Genomic DNA, 16900 nt, shown 5'->3' with positions numbered 1-16900 from the left:
ATTTAAGGCAGGAGCATCTCCAATATGTCCCAAATACAAAATAGAGGTGGGCACTCTTGTACATTGCCTATGGACCTGTCATAAGATCCGTAGATATTGGACTAAAGTAGCAAGTACCCTGACAGAAATTTTAGGAACGGAAATTAAAGTGGACCCTGTATCTCTCCTTTTGGACTTTTCGAACTTTCCCTCCCTGGACATGTACGGGAAGAGACTATTTTCTATTCTTTCTTTCTGTGCAAGGAAAAATATTTTGGTGAACTGGGTGGCTGAGGGCCCTCCTGGACTTTCAAATTGGCACAGATTAATTATGGAGTGTATTCCCCTTGACTTCCTTACAAATATGGTGCACCGAAAGACCGAATTATTTTATAAAATATGGCAGCCCTTCTTGAATTACATAAATACAGATATTTCGGCTATCCTAACAAGGGCTTTTATTTAATTGAGATTACAAACCTGGCTGGTCCGGGGCCCCTTAGGAGAGAAATCCCGCACGAATATGGGTTTTATTACATCTGATGTTAACACATTCCGAGCATGTAAGAGACTTAAATATACACTCTAGTTAGTTGTAGGTTAGATTAGTAGATAGTTGAGTTTTGGTTTTTTTTCTTTTTTGGTTTTTTTTTCTTTTGTTAAATTTTGGCTATTGTATATTTGATTTAATTGTATATCAATGTTTATATTTGAGAGTTTTGTTTATTTTTGTAAACTTGTAAAAATGTTAAATTTCTAATAAAAATATCTATTAAAAAAAACAATTTTACTGCAGAAGGCACTTGATCATAGTGGTACAGAGGGAGAAAGTGGTTGAAAAGTGGAAAAATATTTAAAAAAAAACAAAATGAAAACTTCATCTCTCAGAATGATACTGAGCATTTTCTAATTCCCTTTCAAGTGCAAAGGTTTATTAATATTCTAGGAAGATACTTTTATTTAATGAATACTTAATTAAGTAACAATCCATACCTTGTTTGCAGAGCTTAATTGGTAATAAATAGCCATGTGCAGAAACATCTTTAAACTCGTGAGAGGTAGAGGATGCATGCCTGTTGCTTTGAGAGGATAATAGCAGGCAGTGTAAACTGTTAAATAACTTGTAATGTATCTCCATTCTTCTCTACAATTTACTTAATACTGTTATTGAACTCTGCATTGCTTTGGCAGGACAATCAGGGCCATTAAGTTATCACCGATAAGCTACGTTTTATACTTGGTGTCCTGTTGCTTTTTTTTCTCTCTCGCTTCACTTCTCTACCACAAACTTTGGTAACCTACTGTTACGGACTAGGCCAGACCACTCAAAATATTCTTAAGCAGGCAGCCCACACCATAATTTTGCAATTTGTTTTGGTAAGTGTACAGTGAAAATTATGTGGATTAAGTTAGCGATGTTGACTACCAGGTTTAAAACAGACAAAACATTTATTCACAAAATTACAGAATGAAACACTAAGAACAGAACAAAGAAAACCTATAGAACTCAGTCTATCCAAACTAGAGTTAAGTATGCTGTTCCGAATATAGACAACAGTCCCAATAAGCGAGCCCCCTTTAAAACACAGTACAGAAAAGGGTCCAATACTTACAGGCTGAAGTTTGAAGGGCAGAAGAGAGAGTTTCCATGCAGCTCACTGTTGAACTCGCAACCAGTTCTGGACTGAACTAAACTGCTCAGCTAGAGAGGTGACCACTCCCCTTTCATTCTGCAGGTCACTTCTAAAACATGACCACTTTGGCCTGAAGTCTCATCTGTTTACACATTAACAAAAGGCCTCTCAAAATCCTTTTCATCTCTGTACCAAACCAGTCTGATCGGAGCCCAGCCTGATTTATTAACCTCTGAAAAAAATCAAGGACAGAGTATCCTTGTGCCAAGGAACAGCTTTTAGAAAAAAAAAGGACTAACTTTGTGACACCCACTGGTAGCCTAGCACACTAGACAGCTTTATTATTGGAGGTGGTCATAGAATTGAATCCAGTATTATCATCTCATCTGGAGTTCTGTATTTTTAAGATTTCTGAAGTCAGTAATACAAGATCCCACAATGAATCTGGAGAGTGTGTGTCAGACTGGCCTCATCAAGAAGCTACATATAAAAGAATAACTAATCACTGGGATGTAGAAGACACTGTGCATTTCTGGTCATCACGTTTCAGAAAGGACGTAATTGCTGTGGACAGATTGCTAAGAAGATTTACTAGAATGAAGCCAGGGCTGGAGAATTGTCGCTATGAGGAGAGTTTGGAAAGGTTGGGGTTGTTTTCCTTGAAACAAAAGCCTGAGGAGTGACATTATTGAGGTATACCAAATTGTGTAGGGTAGAAATAGCGTAGACAGGGGAACCGGTTTTCTTTTGCAGAGAATTCAAAAACTAGGAGTTTTAGGTTCAAGCTAAGTGTTAGAAGGAACAGAGGGGACATGAGGAAAATTGTTTTTTTACGTGGAAGGTGCTGGGTGTCCAGAATTCGCTACCTGAGTTGGTGATGGTGGCAGAGCCCCTAAACTTTCAAAAAGTGCCTGGATGTATATACTCCAGGGATGTTGGACGTGTGCAGAAAAATGAAATTAGCAAGGGCAACTGTTTATCTTTGTCATGGACAGGATGATGATAAGGACACCTTCCATGCTGTGTAATTTCTATGGTTCTATGTATGGTAGTACTGGCATGCAGTATTAAATGGGGCTATCAAACCGTGGTGTATATGAGCTTTATGTGTAAGCTTAATAAAACCTCAAGCTGTATTTAAAAGTAAATAAATGTTCCAGTGACTTAAATGTAACAAGTTGCTGATTCTAGCATAGATTGGTGATCTGTTTTGGATATATTCACTTGTAAACAAACCTTCCAAACTTTTGCACACACAAGATTCACAAATGATGGACCATTAAATTGAAATAAAATTTAGATCAAAGATGAGAATGCCCTGTCCTGGAATCCTATCCCTAAAGGTTAAGCACTCTACTCCCGATGACTATGTTGGGTTGCAAATAAAACCAACAGAAACAAATCACTGCCAACGTGTAGAGGCAAAATTGGAATTCTCTCCAAGAGAAAAGCTGGGCAAATCTAGCAGCCTTTCAACACAATATATTCAGGAACCACAAGAATATTTTGTTTGCCAAACTGACATCTTAAGCAAAATACATTTGTCTATGGTGGGCAACTTAGAACAAGCATAGAAAAATAGGCACAGTTGTGAAAGTCATCTACTTTGTGATTGAGCACAGGATTTTCCTGAATGAGTGCAAAATGTTCAAGGCTGTATTGGCACAATAAATCCTTGGGACATACTGCTAACCCTGAGTTGCCCAAAGTCTTGATCTGCTTTTACTGTGTGGAACTCCTCCAGATCTTGCAGGCAACAGACTATTCTAAAAATCTTTCTTCTATATCAGATTAGACTATTTGCAACCAAGAACCAGACTGAATGTAGATGTTACATGCTTGAACTTAGGCATTGCACAGATTAAACATCGCAAATACAACTCAGGCTCCGCTGTTTTCTTATGACCTTTAATATTTTTCTTTGTAAAGATTTGGTGATACAGTATTCGATAAATACTGAAAAATAACACATTTTGTAAAAACTCTGTCTTGTTCTTATCAGAGCATTTACAAGAATATCAATGTTGGAATACCCCACCCCGGATGAGTGCAGCTCTAACAGCACTCCCAGCACGAAAGTTCCAAAGCACATTTGATTGGTGCCCCATCGGCCAACTTCAACATTCACTCCCTTTACCACTGACGCACAGGTGCAGCGGTGTGTGCCATCCATTAAATGCATTGCAGTAACTCATCAAGGCTCCTTCTGCACCTTTCAAACCTGTAACTACTCCCACTGCGAAGACAAGCGCAGCAGGTATTTGTGAAAACTACAACCAACAAATTGCCCCTCCAAGCTCCATATCATCCTGAGTTAGAACTGTATTTCTGTTCCTTCACTGTTACTGGGTCAAATCCTAAAATTCCTGAACAGCTCTGTGGCTGTTGTTGCATGCCAAACAGTACAATGGATCACCACCTTCTCAATAGCAATCAGGGATTTGCAATAACTGTTACGATAGCCAGTGAGACCCACATCCTATGAACCACTTAAAACAAAGTAAAGGGAGCAACTGTTTTATACTTTAATACCATAACATTAGTATTTTAATGAATGTCCTGATGAGAAGATGAAAAGTTTAGATAAAATGTCTTTTTATAACAGAAATTTTTCCTTACCTAATTTCCACGTGAAATGCTAGATTATTCAAGATGCAACTAGGTTTTTTGTGTGAATTATACCAGAGTACTATCCAATGCTTTGGCAACCACTTCCACCCTCATTGATGCCACTGACCTGAACATCGCTGATAGATTGCCGACGACACCCCCCCCGTAGATCCCACAGCATACCCTGGGTGAATGTCCCTTCCATAACTGTCATCATCCCCAGTCCCTCTGCTACCATCCCCACTCCCAACTCCATCCCAATACCAGGTCCCAGCTCCCAGCCTTGCCGAGTTTTCACTATTCCCCAGTCGTCCTCCTCACTGAGGACGAACAGTCAGTTCTCAGCAAAGGCCTTACTTTCATCCCCCTCGCTCCTGGATCAATGAATTCAACATGCATTGTGACATCAAACAATTCTGCCGCCTCCGGCTTACGTTTTCTATCAAGACTCCCTCACACCTTTCGAGGATCCCTTCGTCCACCTCCAACACACCCCATCCACCAGGATACCCATGCCAGTTTGCTACCCGCCCTCGATCTCTTTATTTCCACCTGCCGCTGGGACGTTGAATGCCTCAAACTGTCCATCCCCCTCCCCCACTCCAACCTCTCGCCCTCGCAACGTGTAGCCCTCAACTCCCTTGGCTCCAATCCGAACCTCACCATCAAACCAGCAGACAAGAGGGGTGTAGTGGTAGTTTGGCGCACTGACCTCTACACTGCTGAAGCCAGGCACCAACTCGTAGACACCTCCTCCTACTGCACCCTTGACCATGGCCTCACCTCCCATCATCAAACCATCATCTCCCAGACCGTACACAACCTCATCACCTCAGGGGATCTCCTACCCACAGCTTCCAGACTCATAGTTCCAGAAACCCCGCACTGCCCGATTCTACCTCCGACTCAAGATCCACAAGCCTGACTTCCCCGACCAACCCATCATCTCGGCCTGCTCCTGCCCCATTGATCTCATCTCCACATAGCTCGATACTGTCCTATCCCCTGGTCCGGAACTCCCCACCTATGTTCGGGACGCCACCCACTCCCTCCACCTCTTCCAAAACATCCAGTCTCTAAACACCTCCATACGCCATGACCAGGGCCTCCAAGTAGTCTGTTTCTTCCTCTTCCAACATCCCCATCAGTACCCTTCCAGTGACACACTCATTCTTTTGGCTGAACTGGTCCTCACCCTCGATAATTTCTCCTTTGTATTCTCCACTTCCTCCAGGCGAAAGGGGTAGCTGCAGGCGCCCGCATGGGTCCCAGCTATGCCTGTCTTTTTATCGGTTATGTGCAACAGTCCATCTTGTGTAATTACACCGGCACCATTCCCCACCTTTTTCTCTGCATTGGCGCCACCACGAGGAAGTTGAACAGTTCTTCGATTTCACCAACCCGCTCCATGTCGACCTTGAATTCACCTGGACCATCTCCAACAGTGACCAACCCAACACTGACATCTTCTACAAACCCACAGCTACCTGGACTACACCTCCTTTGACCCTGCCTCCGATAAAAATGCTATCCCTTATTCTCAATTGCTGCGCCAGTTCCACCATAGAACATACCAGGTGGCCGCCTCCTTTAAAGACAGCAGTTTCCCCTCCCATGTGGTTGATGTCATCCAGCTCACCTCATCCATTTCCCGCACCTCCGCCCTCGAACCCTACTCCTCCAATTGCAACATGGACAGAACCTCCTGGTCCTCACTTTCCACACCACCAACCTCCATATACACCGCATCATCCTCTGCCATTTCCCCCACCTATAACCTGCCACCAGAGAAATATTTCCCTCTGCACCCCTATCTGCTTTCCATAAAGACCGTTCCCTCCGCGAGTCCCTCGTCAGCTCCAATCCCCCACCAACCCAACCTCCCCTCCTGGCACCTTCCTCTGCCACAACAGGAATTGCAAAGCATGCACCCACACCTCCAATGCCCCAAAGAGTCTTCCACATCCATCAGAGTTTCACCTGCACTTCCACACATATCGTTTACTATATCCATTGCTCCTGATGCAGTCTCTTCTACATTTGGAAGACAGGAAGCCTACTGGCAGAGTGCTTCAGAGAATATCTCTAGGACACCCGCACCAACCAACCCCACTGCCCTGTGGCTGAACAGTTCAACTCCCCCTTCCACTCCACCAAGGACATGCAGGTCCTGGGCTGCCTCTATCGCCACTCCTCACAACCCGACATCTGGAGGAATGACTCTTCATCTTAAGCCTCGGGAGCCTCCAACCCCATGGTATCAATATGGATTTCACCAGTTCTCTCATTTCCCCTCCCCCACCTTATTCCTATATCCAACCTTCCTACTTGACACTGTCCTTATGACCTGTCCTACCTGTCTATCTTCCTTCCCACCTATCCGCTTCACCCTCCCCTGTCACCTATCACCATTACCCCCACCTTTATCTACCTACCGCACTCTCAGCTACCTTCCCCCAGCCCTACCCTCCCATTTATCTCACTATCCTCTTGGCTCATAGCCTCATTCCTGATCAAAGGCTTTTACCCAAAATGTCAACTCTCCTGCTCCTCATTTGCTGTCTGACCTGCTGTGCTTTTCTAGTACCACACTCCTGATTCTAATCTGCAGTCCTCACGTTCGCCTAATGCTTTGGCAAGTTCATCTTCCAAGTTTGTTCCCTTATTGAAGACTGGACTATTGGAAATAAAGCAAATGCCAATTGTGCACTCATAGCATGTAATTTCATCCCTTCCCCACTTTATCTAATGAATTGAAAAATCTTAAAACAGTTAGCTCAGAATTAGACAAACAAAAATGGCACTGAGTGCATACCTCTGCCATACCAAGTTCATTCAGCATCATTACTGTTGCACAGCTCTTCTTCAAGATTTTCTATCCTTCGTTTCTGCTGTCCCTTTAGTGAGGCACGGGATGTTCGATTTCTGAAGAGCCCAGTGGAAATAATTGAATGTACGTTGGTATTTGAATGTCACTGAAGTAAGATAATTATAGCAGTGAATGGCAACCCAGTAAACCATGGTGCTCTATTCATCAAATATATTTTTAATCTTAACTGTGGTATTTGGAAATAAATGATCAAAAGCATCATGTGTTTATGACAAGATGAGGCCATGTTTGTACCTTGACAGTTAAGTTTTACTTTCAGCATGAAATCAATGGAGAATACATGACCATCTGTATAAAGTCAAAATACATAATGCCTATGAAACATTTTTCTTAGTGAACTTCTCATTATAATTACAAGAACAATTTTAATTTGATAGGTAAATTTCTGTAGAGCATAATTGATGCTCAATATTTTGAAGAGCTGCAGTTATTTAAATGTGCTTATCTCATGTTTGTTCTCAGCAAAGAAACCAGATTCTGAAAAGGCAGATGAGAAGAAGAAGAAATTAATATCACCACAGTTGCCTCCAGTGCCACAGTTTCAGGTGAGTTTACTAACACATCAGCAATGTTTTAGGAAATAACATGAAACTTGAAATTAGTATCAAACTCTCTAGTTGCAGTAATTAGTATTGGTAATCATGTAAATTTTAAAGTGAAGGATGTAATTTAATGGAGAATTTTTCAAAACAATGAATGCCATTTATATTTTTCAACATGTGTCCTGCATCACCTCTAGAAACTTTGGTACCAGATTGCATGATTGTTTACAGACTTATTTAGACACTCTGGTCTGCTATCTAGTATCTTAATCCTGATTTTACAAGTTTTAAACTGGGTCTGTGGTCACAGTTGTTTACTATGTATGTCTGACTTGGACTATGGAAATGAATGAACTATCACCAAGTTTGCAGATATATGCAGATGGCAAATAGTGAGGGTGATGGTGTCTGCAGAAGGATTTGGAGAGATAAAATGAATGGCAAAAACTTGGCAGGTGAAAGAAAAATAAGGAAAAATGTGAGGAATACAAGTGTTGCACATTATTTAAATAGACAAAGATCCCGTAAGGTGCAGTACAATGGTGCTGGGGTCCGAATGAATGAATCACAAAGCTAGCATTGAAATTCAGTGGATAATTGGAAGGACAAGTAAAATTATTTTTTTCAAAGCGAATGGAGTATAAAAATAGAGAGGTATTACTAAAACTATACAAGTCACTAGTCAAACTATGACTGCAATATCACAGATTGAAGAGTGACATCCTAAAAAGAATATATTTACCAGAGGGTAGCATTGCCCTCCAATATGTAAATGATATCCTAATTCCTCAGAGTCCGAGTCAGGACACCAGGAAGCTTTAGGGCTAGTATTGCAGGAATTGGCAACCGCAAGGTTAAAGGTCAGCCCCACAAAAGGCGCAGCTTGGCACAACACAAGGCCTATACCTCGGACACCTCATATCGTAGGGACTCAAAGAAATGCCCAGCGACCGCAAGAAGGCAATCCAACAGATGCCATGACCTGCCACTGTCAGGGGAGTTAGAAAGGTCACGGGCCATTCAACTACAGTCAAACTTTATACCAGAGTTTGCAAAATTGGCTGATCTGATTCAGATTCTGGATCAGTGGTGCTGGAAGAGCACAGCAATTCAGGCAGCATCCAACGAGCAGCGAAATCGACGTTTCGGGCAAAAGCCCTTCATCAGGAATAAAGGCACAGAGCCTGAAGCATGGAGAGATAAGCTACGGGAGGGTGGGGGTGGGGAGAGAGTAGCATAGAGTACAATGGGTGAGTGGGGGAGGAGATGAAGGTGATAGGTCTGGGAGGAGAGGGTGGAGTGGATATGTGGAAAAGGAGCTAGGCAGGTCGGACAAGTCCAGACAAGTCAAGGGGACAGTGCGGGGCTGGAAGTTTGAAACTAGGATGAGGTGGGGGAAGGGGAAATGAGGAAGCTGTTGAAGTCCACATTGTTGCCCTGGGGTTGAAGTGTTCCGAGGCAGAAGATGAGGCGTTCTTCCTCCAGTCGTCTGGTGGTGAGGGAGCGGCGGTGAAGGAGGCCCAGGTCCTCCATGTCCTCGGCAGAGTGGGAGTGGGAGGGGGAGTTGAAATGTTGGGCCACAGGGCGGTTTGGTTGATTGGTGCGGGTGTCTCGGAGATGTTCCCTAAAGTGCTCTGCTAGGAGGCGCCCAGTCTCCCCAATGTAGAGGAGACCGCATCGGGAGCAACGGATACAATAAATAATATTGGTGGATGTGCAGGTAAAACTTTGATAGATGTGGAAGGCTCCTTTAGGGCCTTGGATAGAGGTGAGGGAGGAGGTGTGGGCACAGGTTTTACAGTTCCTGCGGTGGCAGGGGAAAGTGCCAGGATGGGAGGGTGGGTCGTAGGGGGGCGTGGACCTGACCAGGTAGTCACGGAGGGAACGGTCGTTGCGGAAGACGGAAAGGGGTGGGGAGGGAAATATATCCCTGGTGGTGGGGTCTTTTTGGAGGTGGCAGAAATGTCGGCGGATGATTTGGTTTATGCGGAGGTTGGTAGGGTGGAAGATGAGCACCAGGGGCGTTCTGTCCTTGTTACGGTTGGAGGGGTGGGGTCTGAGGGCGGAGGTGCAGGATGTGGATGAGATGCGTTGGAGGGCATCTTTAACCACGTGGGAAGGGAAATTGCAGTCTCTAAAGAAGCAGGCCATCTGGTGTGTTCTGTGGTGGAACTGGTCCTCCTGGGAGCAAATATGGTGGAGGTGGAGGAATTGGGAATACTGGATGGCATTTTTGAAAGAGGTAGGGTGGGAAGAGGTGTAATCCAGGTAGCTGTGGGAGTCGGTGGGTTTGTAAAAAATGTCAGTGTCAAGTCGGTCGTCACTAATGGAGATGGAGAGGTCCAGGAAGGGGAGGAAGGTGTCAGAGATGGTCCAGGTAAATTTAAGGTCAGTGTGGAATGTGTTGGTGAAGTTGATGCACGAGGTGGCGCCAATGCAGTCATCAATGGAGCGGAGGAAGAGGTGGGGAGTGGTACCGGTGTAATTACGGAAGATCAATTGTTCTACGTAGCCCGTTGATCTGAGTCAGAGACTAATCAAAGAAGGCAAGTCTGCCTTGGAACCTGTAACCTGGGAGCCAGAACAGGAGGAGGCATAGACTCAGCTTAAAACTCGGCTCATATCGACCTGCAGGCTAGGGCTGCCAGATCCCAGCAAGGACTTTCACGTCCACTGTAATAATGCAGGAGGATTTTACTCTGCAGTGGTCACCCAAGACCATGTTAGCAGGAGAAGGCCTGTAGGGTACTGCACCATGGGCCTTTTGGAACTGTTGTGGAACCCTTGTGGCAAGCAAGTCCATGTGCACTGTCTGCCCCTTACTGTAAAAGTGAATTTGTTCTGGGACTCTGGGTGTAACGCAATAGACCAGAAGCCGTTGGCTATGTCTAAAACAGTAAAAAAAAAGTCTTGTTCTTGGGGGCCAAGCTGTTTAAAATGGTGGTGGTGGTGGGGGGGGTGTCTGCTGCAATTTGGAGGTGACCTTATTTAGTCCTGTCTAATCAATGCTGAGCCTGTAGCTCCCGTCAAACTTTATTACTGTCCACGTTGGGGATTTAGTTGTACTTGCAATTTCTTCCAGGGTTCCCTGTTTCACTAGTCCTTGTGCTATCTTCACAACTGCTTGTTCTGCTTCGGGTTTTTTTGGGTATTGCCGGTGGGGCTTATACTCCGGTCCGGGAACCTGTATTTAACTTTGCTTCTGCCCAGGCTCCAGGGACGGAGGCGCAGATGGCTCCGAATCCCCCATTTTCGAGGTTCCAGTCCCTACTGATGACGGTAGCCACTTTCATAGTTTCAAGGTGACTTGTAAGTTTCCCAATCTCAGTCTTCCAACCTTCCTGTCTGGGCCAGGATTTCCCTTTTGCACAATCAATTAGAACATTATATTCTTTCATGAGATCATATCCCATTATGATGCCCTCGTTATTTTGACATACGTAGAATCTCATGGGGATATATATGTTGTTTATTTCTACGAGGGTAGTTGTGCTTAGATAAGCTGGTGTTTTATCCCCTCCTACCCCAGTTAAGTGAATCATTTTGTTTGTGTGGGGTAAGGGTAGGTTTGTGATGGATAGAGCCGCTCTTGTATCCACTAGCATTTCACTTTTATTCCCTCCTATTACTGCGGGTACATAAAGTCTCTCCTGTCCCTTACCCTCCTGAATGGGGGCAGCTGGTTGTCAGCTCTGCTGTCCTCTGGACTCCTGCGGTTCTGTGGTGGTCCAGGTGGTGCTTGCGGGTGCCCCATGCATTCCCAGCACACTGCTTCTGTATGTCCTATTCTTTCGCAGTGGATGCAGTATCTTACATTTTTCCCTGGTCTATCTCCTGCTCATGGGACCCGACACTCTAGCAAACTGTCCCTGCCAGCCACAGTTGTGGAAGGATCATTTCATTCTATTCTTGTCTCCATTCCGGTAGGCTGCTTTGTCAAGTCTTGTCTTTGTTGCGGGAGCTTCTGCATCCTGCATCCCGCTAGCCCACTTCTCTAGGTCAACAATACTGTCCCAGCACCGTTCGTACAGCTTTAACAGCCTCCGAGCAAGGTATGCCCTCTACCGGTGGGACTTCTCTACTCTCCTGGACGCCACTACTAGTCGGTACCTGCCGGTCGACTGGGAATGCTGGTTCATTAGCGTGTGCCCTCTACCAGTGGGGCTTTTTACCCTCCCGGCTACCTCTACTGACCCAACGCTTCCTGACAGGCCCAGAAACCTACCTCTAGCTCAGTGAGCTCTCTACCGGTGGGACTGCTTACCCTCCCAGCCACCACTCTTAATAACCGGTTTAGGGCGGGGCTTTTGAGACAAGGCACTACCTTGTCCTTTGGCTGTTTCAGCAAAAGCAGCAGATTCTTACAGCAGTAAATGCAGTTAAACACTTATTCTCCACAGACATGCACTTAAAATTTTACTCATTACTGTAGCAAATTAGACATTACAATCGGTATACCCTTAAAACTGTGTCCTTGGTCCGGTCTGACGCTTCCCATTTACAGTTACAAATTGGTTCTTAACCTGGTGCCCCAATCATGGCCTTTGACCAGGCACCAGTAATAAGACCCCTACTCGTTGCGCCATTTGTTGTTGGGAAAAACACCAGTCTCTGCGTCAGAATCAGGGTTCAATGACAGAGTTTATTGCACAAGGAAATACCGGAACTCCGGGGAACGAGAGAGACAGCAACAGTGGTCAGCTGCGAGTCTTCTCTCGACCCAGAGCACATGTCAAGAAACTTTTATACATCTTGTGATACAGTAGGAAAGTGATGAGATTATTGTCTTTGCAACATGGTTTGTTTATGGCAGTCATTGCAGAATCATTGATAGTTTCGATACAGTCTTTGTCAGTTCCAGCGCAGCCTTTGTTGATTTCCGCGTGGTCATTGTCAGTTTCAATGTCTGCACAGAAATCCATTGCTGTAGTAATGGGCACTAATCGCTCTTCCTGAGAAGGACGATTAGTGCAGCCCTGGCTATTAGCATTTCATATTGAGTCTGTATCAAGCTGTTAGCATTTCTGTAAGAAGTGTTGGCTGGCCCCAGACACTTTGGTGGGCAATGTTCGTTACTCATGTGTATTCTCTACCCCACTTGCCTTAAACTAATCAACTGGGTTGTGAGTGCATTGTGCTGGCATTCTGGTGGCCCCAGGCAGTGTCTGTATCTGCTGTGCTATCTCTTTCCATATTGTGATCCGGTGGCCATCTTGTGTGTTAAGTTGGCCAACTGATGGCTCTGTGGCCATCTTGTATGTCCATGTGCCTAGTATTACCCTGCCCCATGCCATCTCCCTCTTCAATCATAAGGTAAATAATTTATAGCAAAAGTTTACAGTGTGATGCAATTGAAATTATTTATTGAAAATGATCTGGATTGTTTTAAGTCTCTCATCTGTTAGAATGACCATGTTGGTTTCATTTCTTTAATATGTAATTCCCAGAACATTTTCAAAGTTACATTCTCAAGTGAACTTTAACAATAGGTGCTATGTCAGCTCAGATAATGCATTGAAGATGTGAGGTGCCCTGTGTGAGACTGTCTGTGCCCCAATGTTCAGACTGATTCTGTTTCTAAAAAAAGGATTAACAGAATTTTAGATTTTTTCATTCAGTTTTGAGCAAAATAAAATCTAATTCTGCAAGTACAAATTCACCCCACAAATTCTGTGTGTGTGTGTTTTTTTTTTGGGGGGGAAAGAGTGTGAAGTGTTTATGAGAGTCGATGTGTGAGCGTATGAAAGAGAGTCTGCGTGAGTGTATGGGTCTATAGGAGTGTGTGCGTCGTGTGTGTACAGTGCCTGTAATGTGACATGAACCCATGTTCCTGGTTGAGGCCACCTTCATAGGTACCAAATTTGGCTATTAGCCTCTGCTTGGAGGAGAAAGTGAGGACTGCAGATGCTGGAGATCAGAGCTGAAAATGTGTTGCTGGAAAAGTGCAGCAGGTCAGGCAGCATCCAAGGAACAGGAGAATCGACGTTTCGGGCATAAGCCCTTCTTCAGGAATAGCCCTGAAGAAGGACTTATGCCCGAAATGTCGATTCTCCTGTTCCTTGGATGCTGCCTGACCTGCTGCGCTTTTCCAGCAACTCATTTTCAGCTATTAGCCTCTGCTTGGCCACTTTGCGTTGTTGCCTGTCCCGAAGTCCGCCTTGGAGGATGGTCACCTGAAGGTCCGAAGTCGAATGTCCCACTTCACTGTCGTGTTCTCCGATTGGGAGGGAACACTCCTGGCTGGTGATTGTTGTGTTGTGTCCATTCTTCCGTTGCCATAGCCTCTGCTTGGTCTTGCCAATGTACCATGCCTCAGGGCATCCTTGCCTGCAGCGTATGCGATAGATAATGTTGGACAAGTCACATGAGTACATGCGACATACATGATGGGTGGTGTCCCCATGTGTAATGGTGGTATCTGTGTCGATACTCTGATACGTCTTGCAGCATCTACCATGACAGGGTTGTATGGTGTTGTCCTGAAAGCTGGGCAGTTTAATAAGAACAATATGTTTGAGGTTTGGTGGTTGTTTAAAGGCGAGAAGTGGAGGTCTGGGGAATGTCTTGGCGAAATGCTCATCCTCATCAATAATGTATGCTGTGAAGAACATGCAGTAGTTTTTTGGCTTCTGGGAAGTATTGGACAACAAAGGGTTACCTGTCGGTTGCAGCTTGTGTCGGTCTTCTGAGGAGGTCATTATGGTTTCTCACTGTGCCATGTCAGAACTGGTGGTTGATGAGTTGAGCATTGTACCCCATTCTTATGAGGGCAACCTTGAGTACTTCCAAGTGCCTGTCACTTTCCTCCTCATCTGAACAGATCATGTGTATGCATAGGGCTTGCCCATAGGGGATGGCTGCTTTAATATGTTTCAGGTGGAAACTGGACAAGTGTAGCATCATGAGGTTATCCATGGGTTTGCGGTAGAATGAGGTGCTGAGGTGCCCATCCTAGATAGAGATGCATGTGTCCAAGAATGAGACAGACACTAAAGAGTAGTCCATGGTGAGTGTGATGGTGGGATGAGACTCGTTGATATCACTGTGTAGTTGTTTCAGTGACTCCTCGCCATGGGTCCGGAGGAAGAAAATGGTATCAATGTACCTAGTGTGTACTCTTGGTTGGTGGTCCTGCATAGAGAAGAAGTCTTGTTCAAAGCTGTGCATGAAAATGTTGGCACATTGGGGTGCAAATTTGGACCCTATGGCTGTTCTGTGTGTCTGGATAAAGAACTGGTTGTCAAAGGTGAAAACGTGATTGAGGATAAAGCAGATGAGTAGTAGGATGGTGCTTGGAGATTGGCATTTGTTGGTGCTGAGTACGGAAGCTGTTGCCGTGACGCCATCGTTGTGGGGGATATTGGAGTAGAGTGCTGAAATGCCCATTCAAACGAGGAATGTTCTCTATTCGACTGGTCCGTGGGTGCTGAGTTTCTGTAAGAAATCTGTCGTGTCGCAACAGAAGCTGCGGGTCCCCGTACAATGGGTTTCAAGATAGAGTCATAGAGTTATAGAGATGTACAGCATGGAAACAGACCCGTCGGTCCAACCCATCCATGCTGACCAGATATCCCAACCCAATCTAGTCCCACCTGCCAGCACCCGGCCCATATCCCTCCAAACCCTTCCTAGTCATATACACATCCAAATGCCTCTTAACTGTTGCAATTGTACCAGCCTCCACCATATCCTCTGGCAGCTCATTCCATACACGTACCACCCTCTGCGTGAAAAAGTTGCCCCTTAGGTCTCTTTTATATCTTTCCCCTCTCACCCTAAACCTATGCTCTCTCGTTCTGGACTCCCCGACCCCAGGGAAAAGACTTTGTCTATTTATCCTATCTATGCCCCTCATAATTTTGTAAATCTCTATAAGGTCACCCCTCAGCCTCCAACGCTCCAGGGAAAACAGCTCCAGCCTGTTCAGCCTCTCCCTGTAGCTCAGATCCTCCAACCCTGGCAACATCCTTGTAAATCTTTTCTGAACCCTTTCAAGTTTCACAACACCTTTCCGATAGGAAGGAGACCAGAATTGCACGCAATATTCAAACAGTGGCCTAACCAATGTCCTGTACAGCCGCAACATGACCTCCCAACTCCTGTACTCAATACTCTGACCAGTAAAGGAAAGCATACCAAACGCCGCCTTCACTATCCTTATCTACCTGCGACTCCACTATCAAGGAGCTCTGAACCTGCACTCCAAGGTCTCTTTGTTCAGCAATACTCCCTGGGATCTCACCATTAAGTGTATAAGTCCTGCTAAGATTTGCTTTCCCAAAATGCAGCACCTCGCATTTATCTGAATTAAACTCCATCTGCCACTTCTCAGCCCATTGGCCCATCTGGTCCAGATCCTGTTGTAATCCGAGGTAACCCTCTTCACTGTCCACTACACCTCCAATTTTGGTGTCATCTGCAAACTTACTAACTGTACCTCTAAGCTCTCATCCAAATCATTTATGTAGATGACAAAAAGTAGAGAGCCCAGCACAGATCCTTGTGGCACTCCACTGGTCACAGGCCTCCAGTCTGAAAAACAACCCTCCATCACCACCCTCTGGCTTCTACCTTTGAGCCAGTTCTGTATCCAAATGGCTAGTTTTCCCTGTATTCCATGAGATCTAACCTTGCTAATCAGTCTCCCATGGGGAACCTTGTCGAATGCCTTACTGAAGTCCATATAGTTCACATCTACTGCTCTGCCCTCATCAATCTTCTTTGTTACTTCTTCAAAAAACTCAATCAAGTTTGTGAGACATGATTTCCCACGCACAAAGCCATGTTGACTATCCTGTATCAGTCCTTGCCTTTCCAAATACATGTACATCCTGTCCCTCAGGATTCCCTCCAACAACTTGCCCACCACCGGTCTGTAGTTCCCTGGCTTGTCTTTACTGCCCTTCTTAAACAGTGGCACCATGTTTGCCAACCTCCAGTCTTCCGGCACCTCTCCTGTGACTATCGCTGATACAAATATCTCAGCAATCACTTCTCTAGCTTCCCACAGAGTTCTCGGGTATACCTGATCAGGTCCTGGGGATTTATCCACCTTTAACCGTTTCGAGACATCCAGCACTTCCTCCTCTGTAATCTGGACATTTTGCAAGATGTCACCATTTATTTCCCTACAGTCTATATCTTCCATATCCTTTTCCACAGTAAATACTGATGCAAAATATTCATTTCGTGTCTCCCCCATTTTCTGTGGCTCCACACAAAGGCCGCCTTGCTGATCTTTGAGG

The 16900-nt window shown here is 45.0% G+C and overlaps 1 protein-coding gene across 1 annotated transcript in view; it reads left to right on the top strand.

Annotated features, from left to right (window-relative positions):
• Positions 1 to 16900, top strand: part of brd10 (bromodomain containing 10) — a 107347-nt gene that overhangs the window by 65322 nt on the left and 25125 nt on the right. Inside the window, exon 4 of the mRNA XM_043715189.2 lies at positions 7576 to 7658. Within this exon, the coding sequence (XP_043571124.2) occupies positions 7576 to 7658 (83 nt within the window). The remainder of the gene's footprint in view (positions 1 to 7575; positions 7659 to 16900) is intronic.

The sequence above is a fragment of the Chiloscyllium plagiosum genome, unplaced genomic scaffold (genome assembly GCF_037043375.1).
Source record: "Chiloscyllium plagiosum isolate Xiang-an unplaced genomic scaffold, Cpla_swu_hap1 HiC_scaffold_2, whole genome shotgun sequence".
NCBI classification, from domain to species: Eukaryota; Metazoa; Chordata; class Chondrichthyes; order Orectolobiformes; family Hemiscylliidae; genus Chiloscyllium; species Chiloscyllium plagiosum.
Note: the sequence above shows the minus strand (reverse complement) of the source record. Positions and strands in the feature narration are given on the sequence as shown.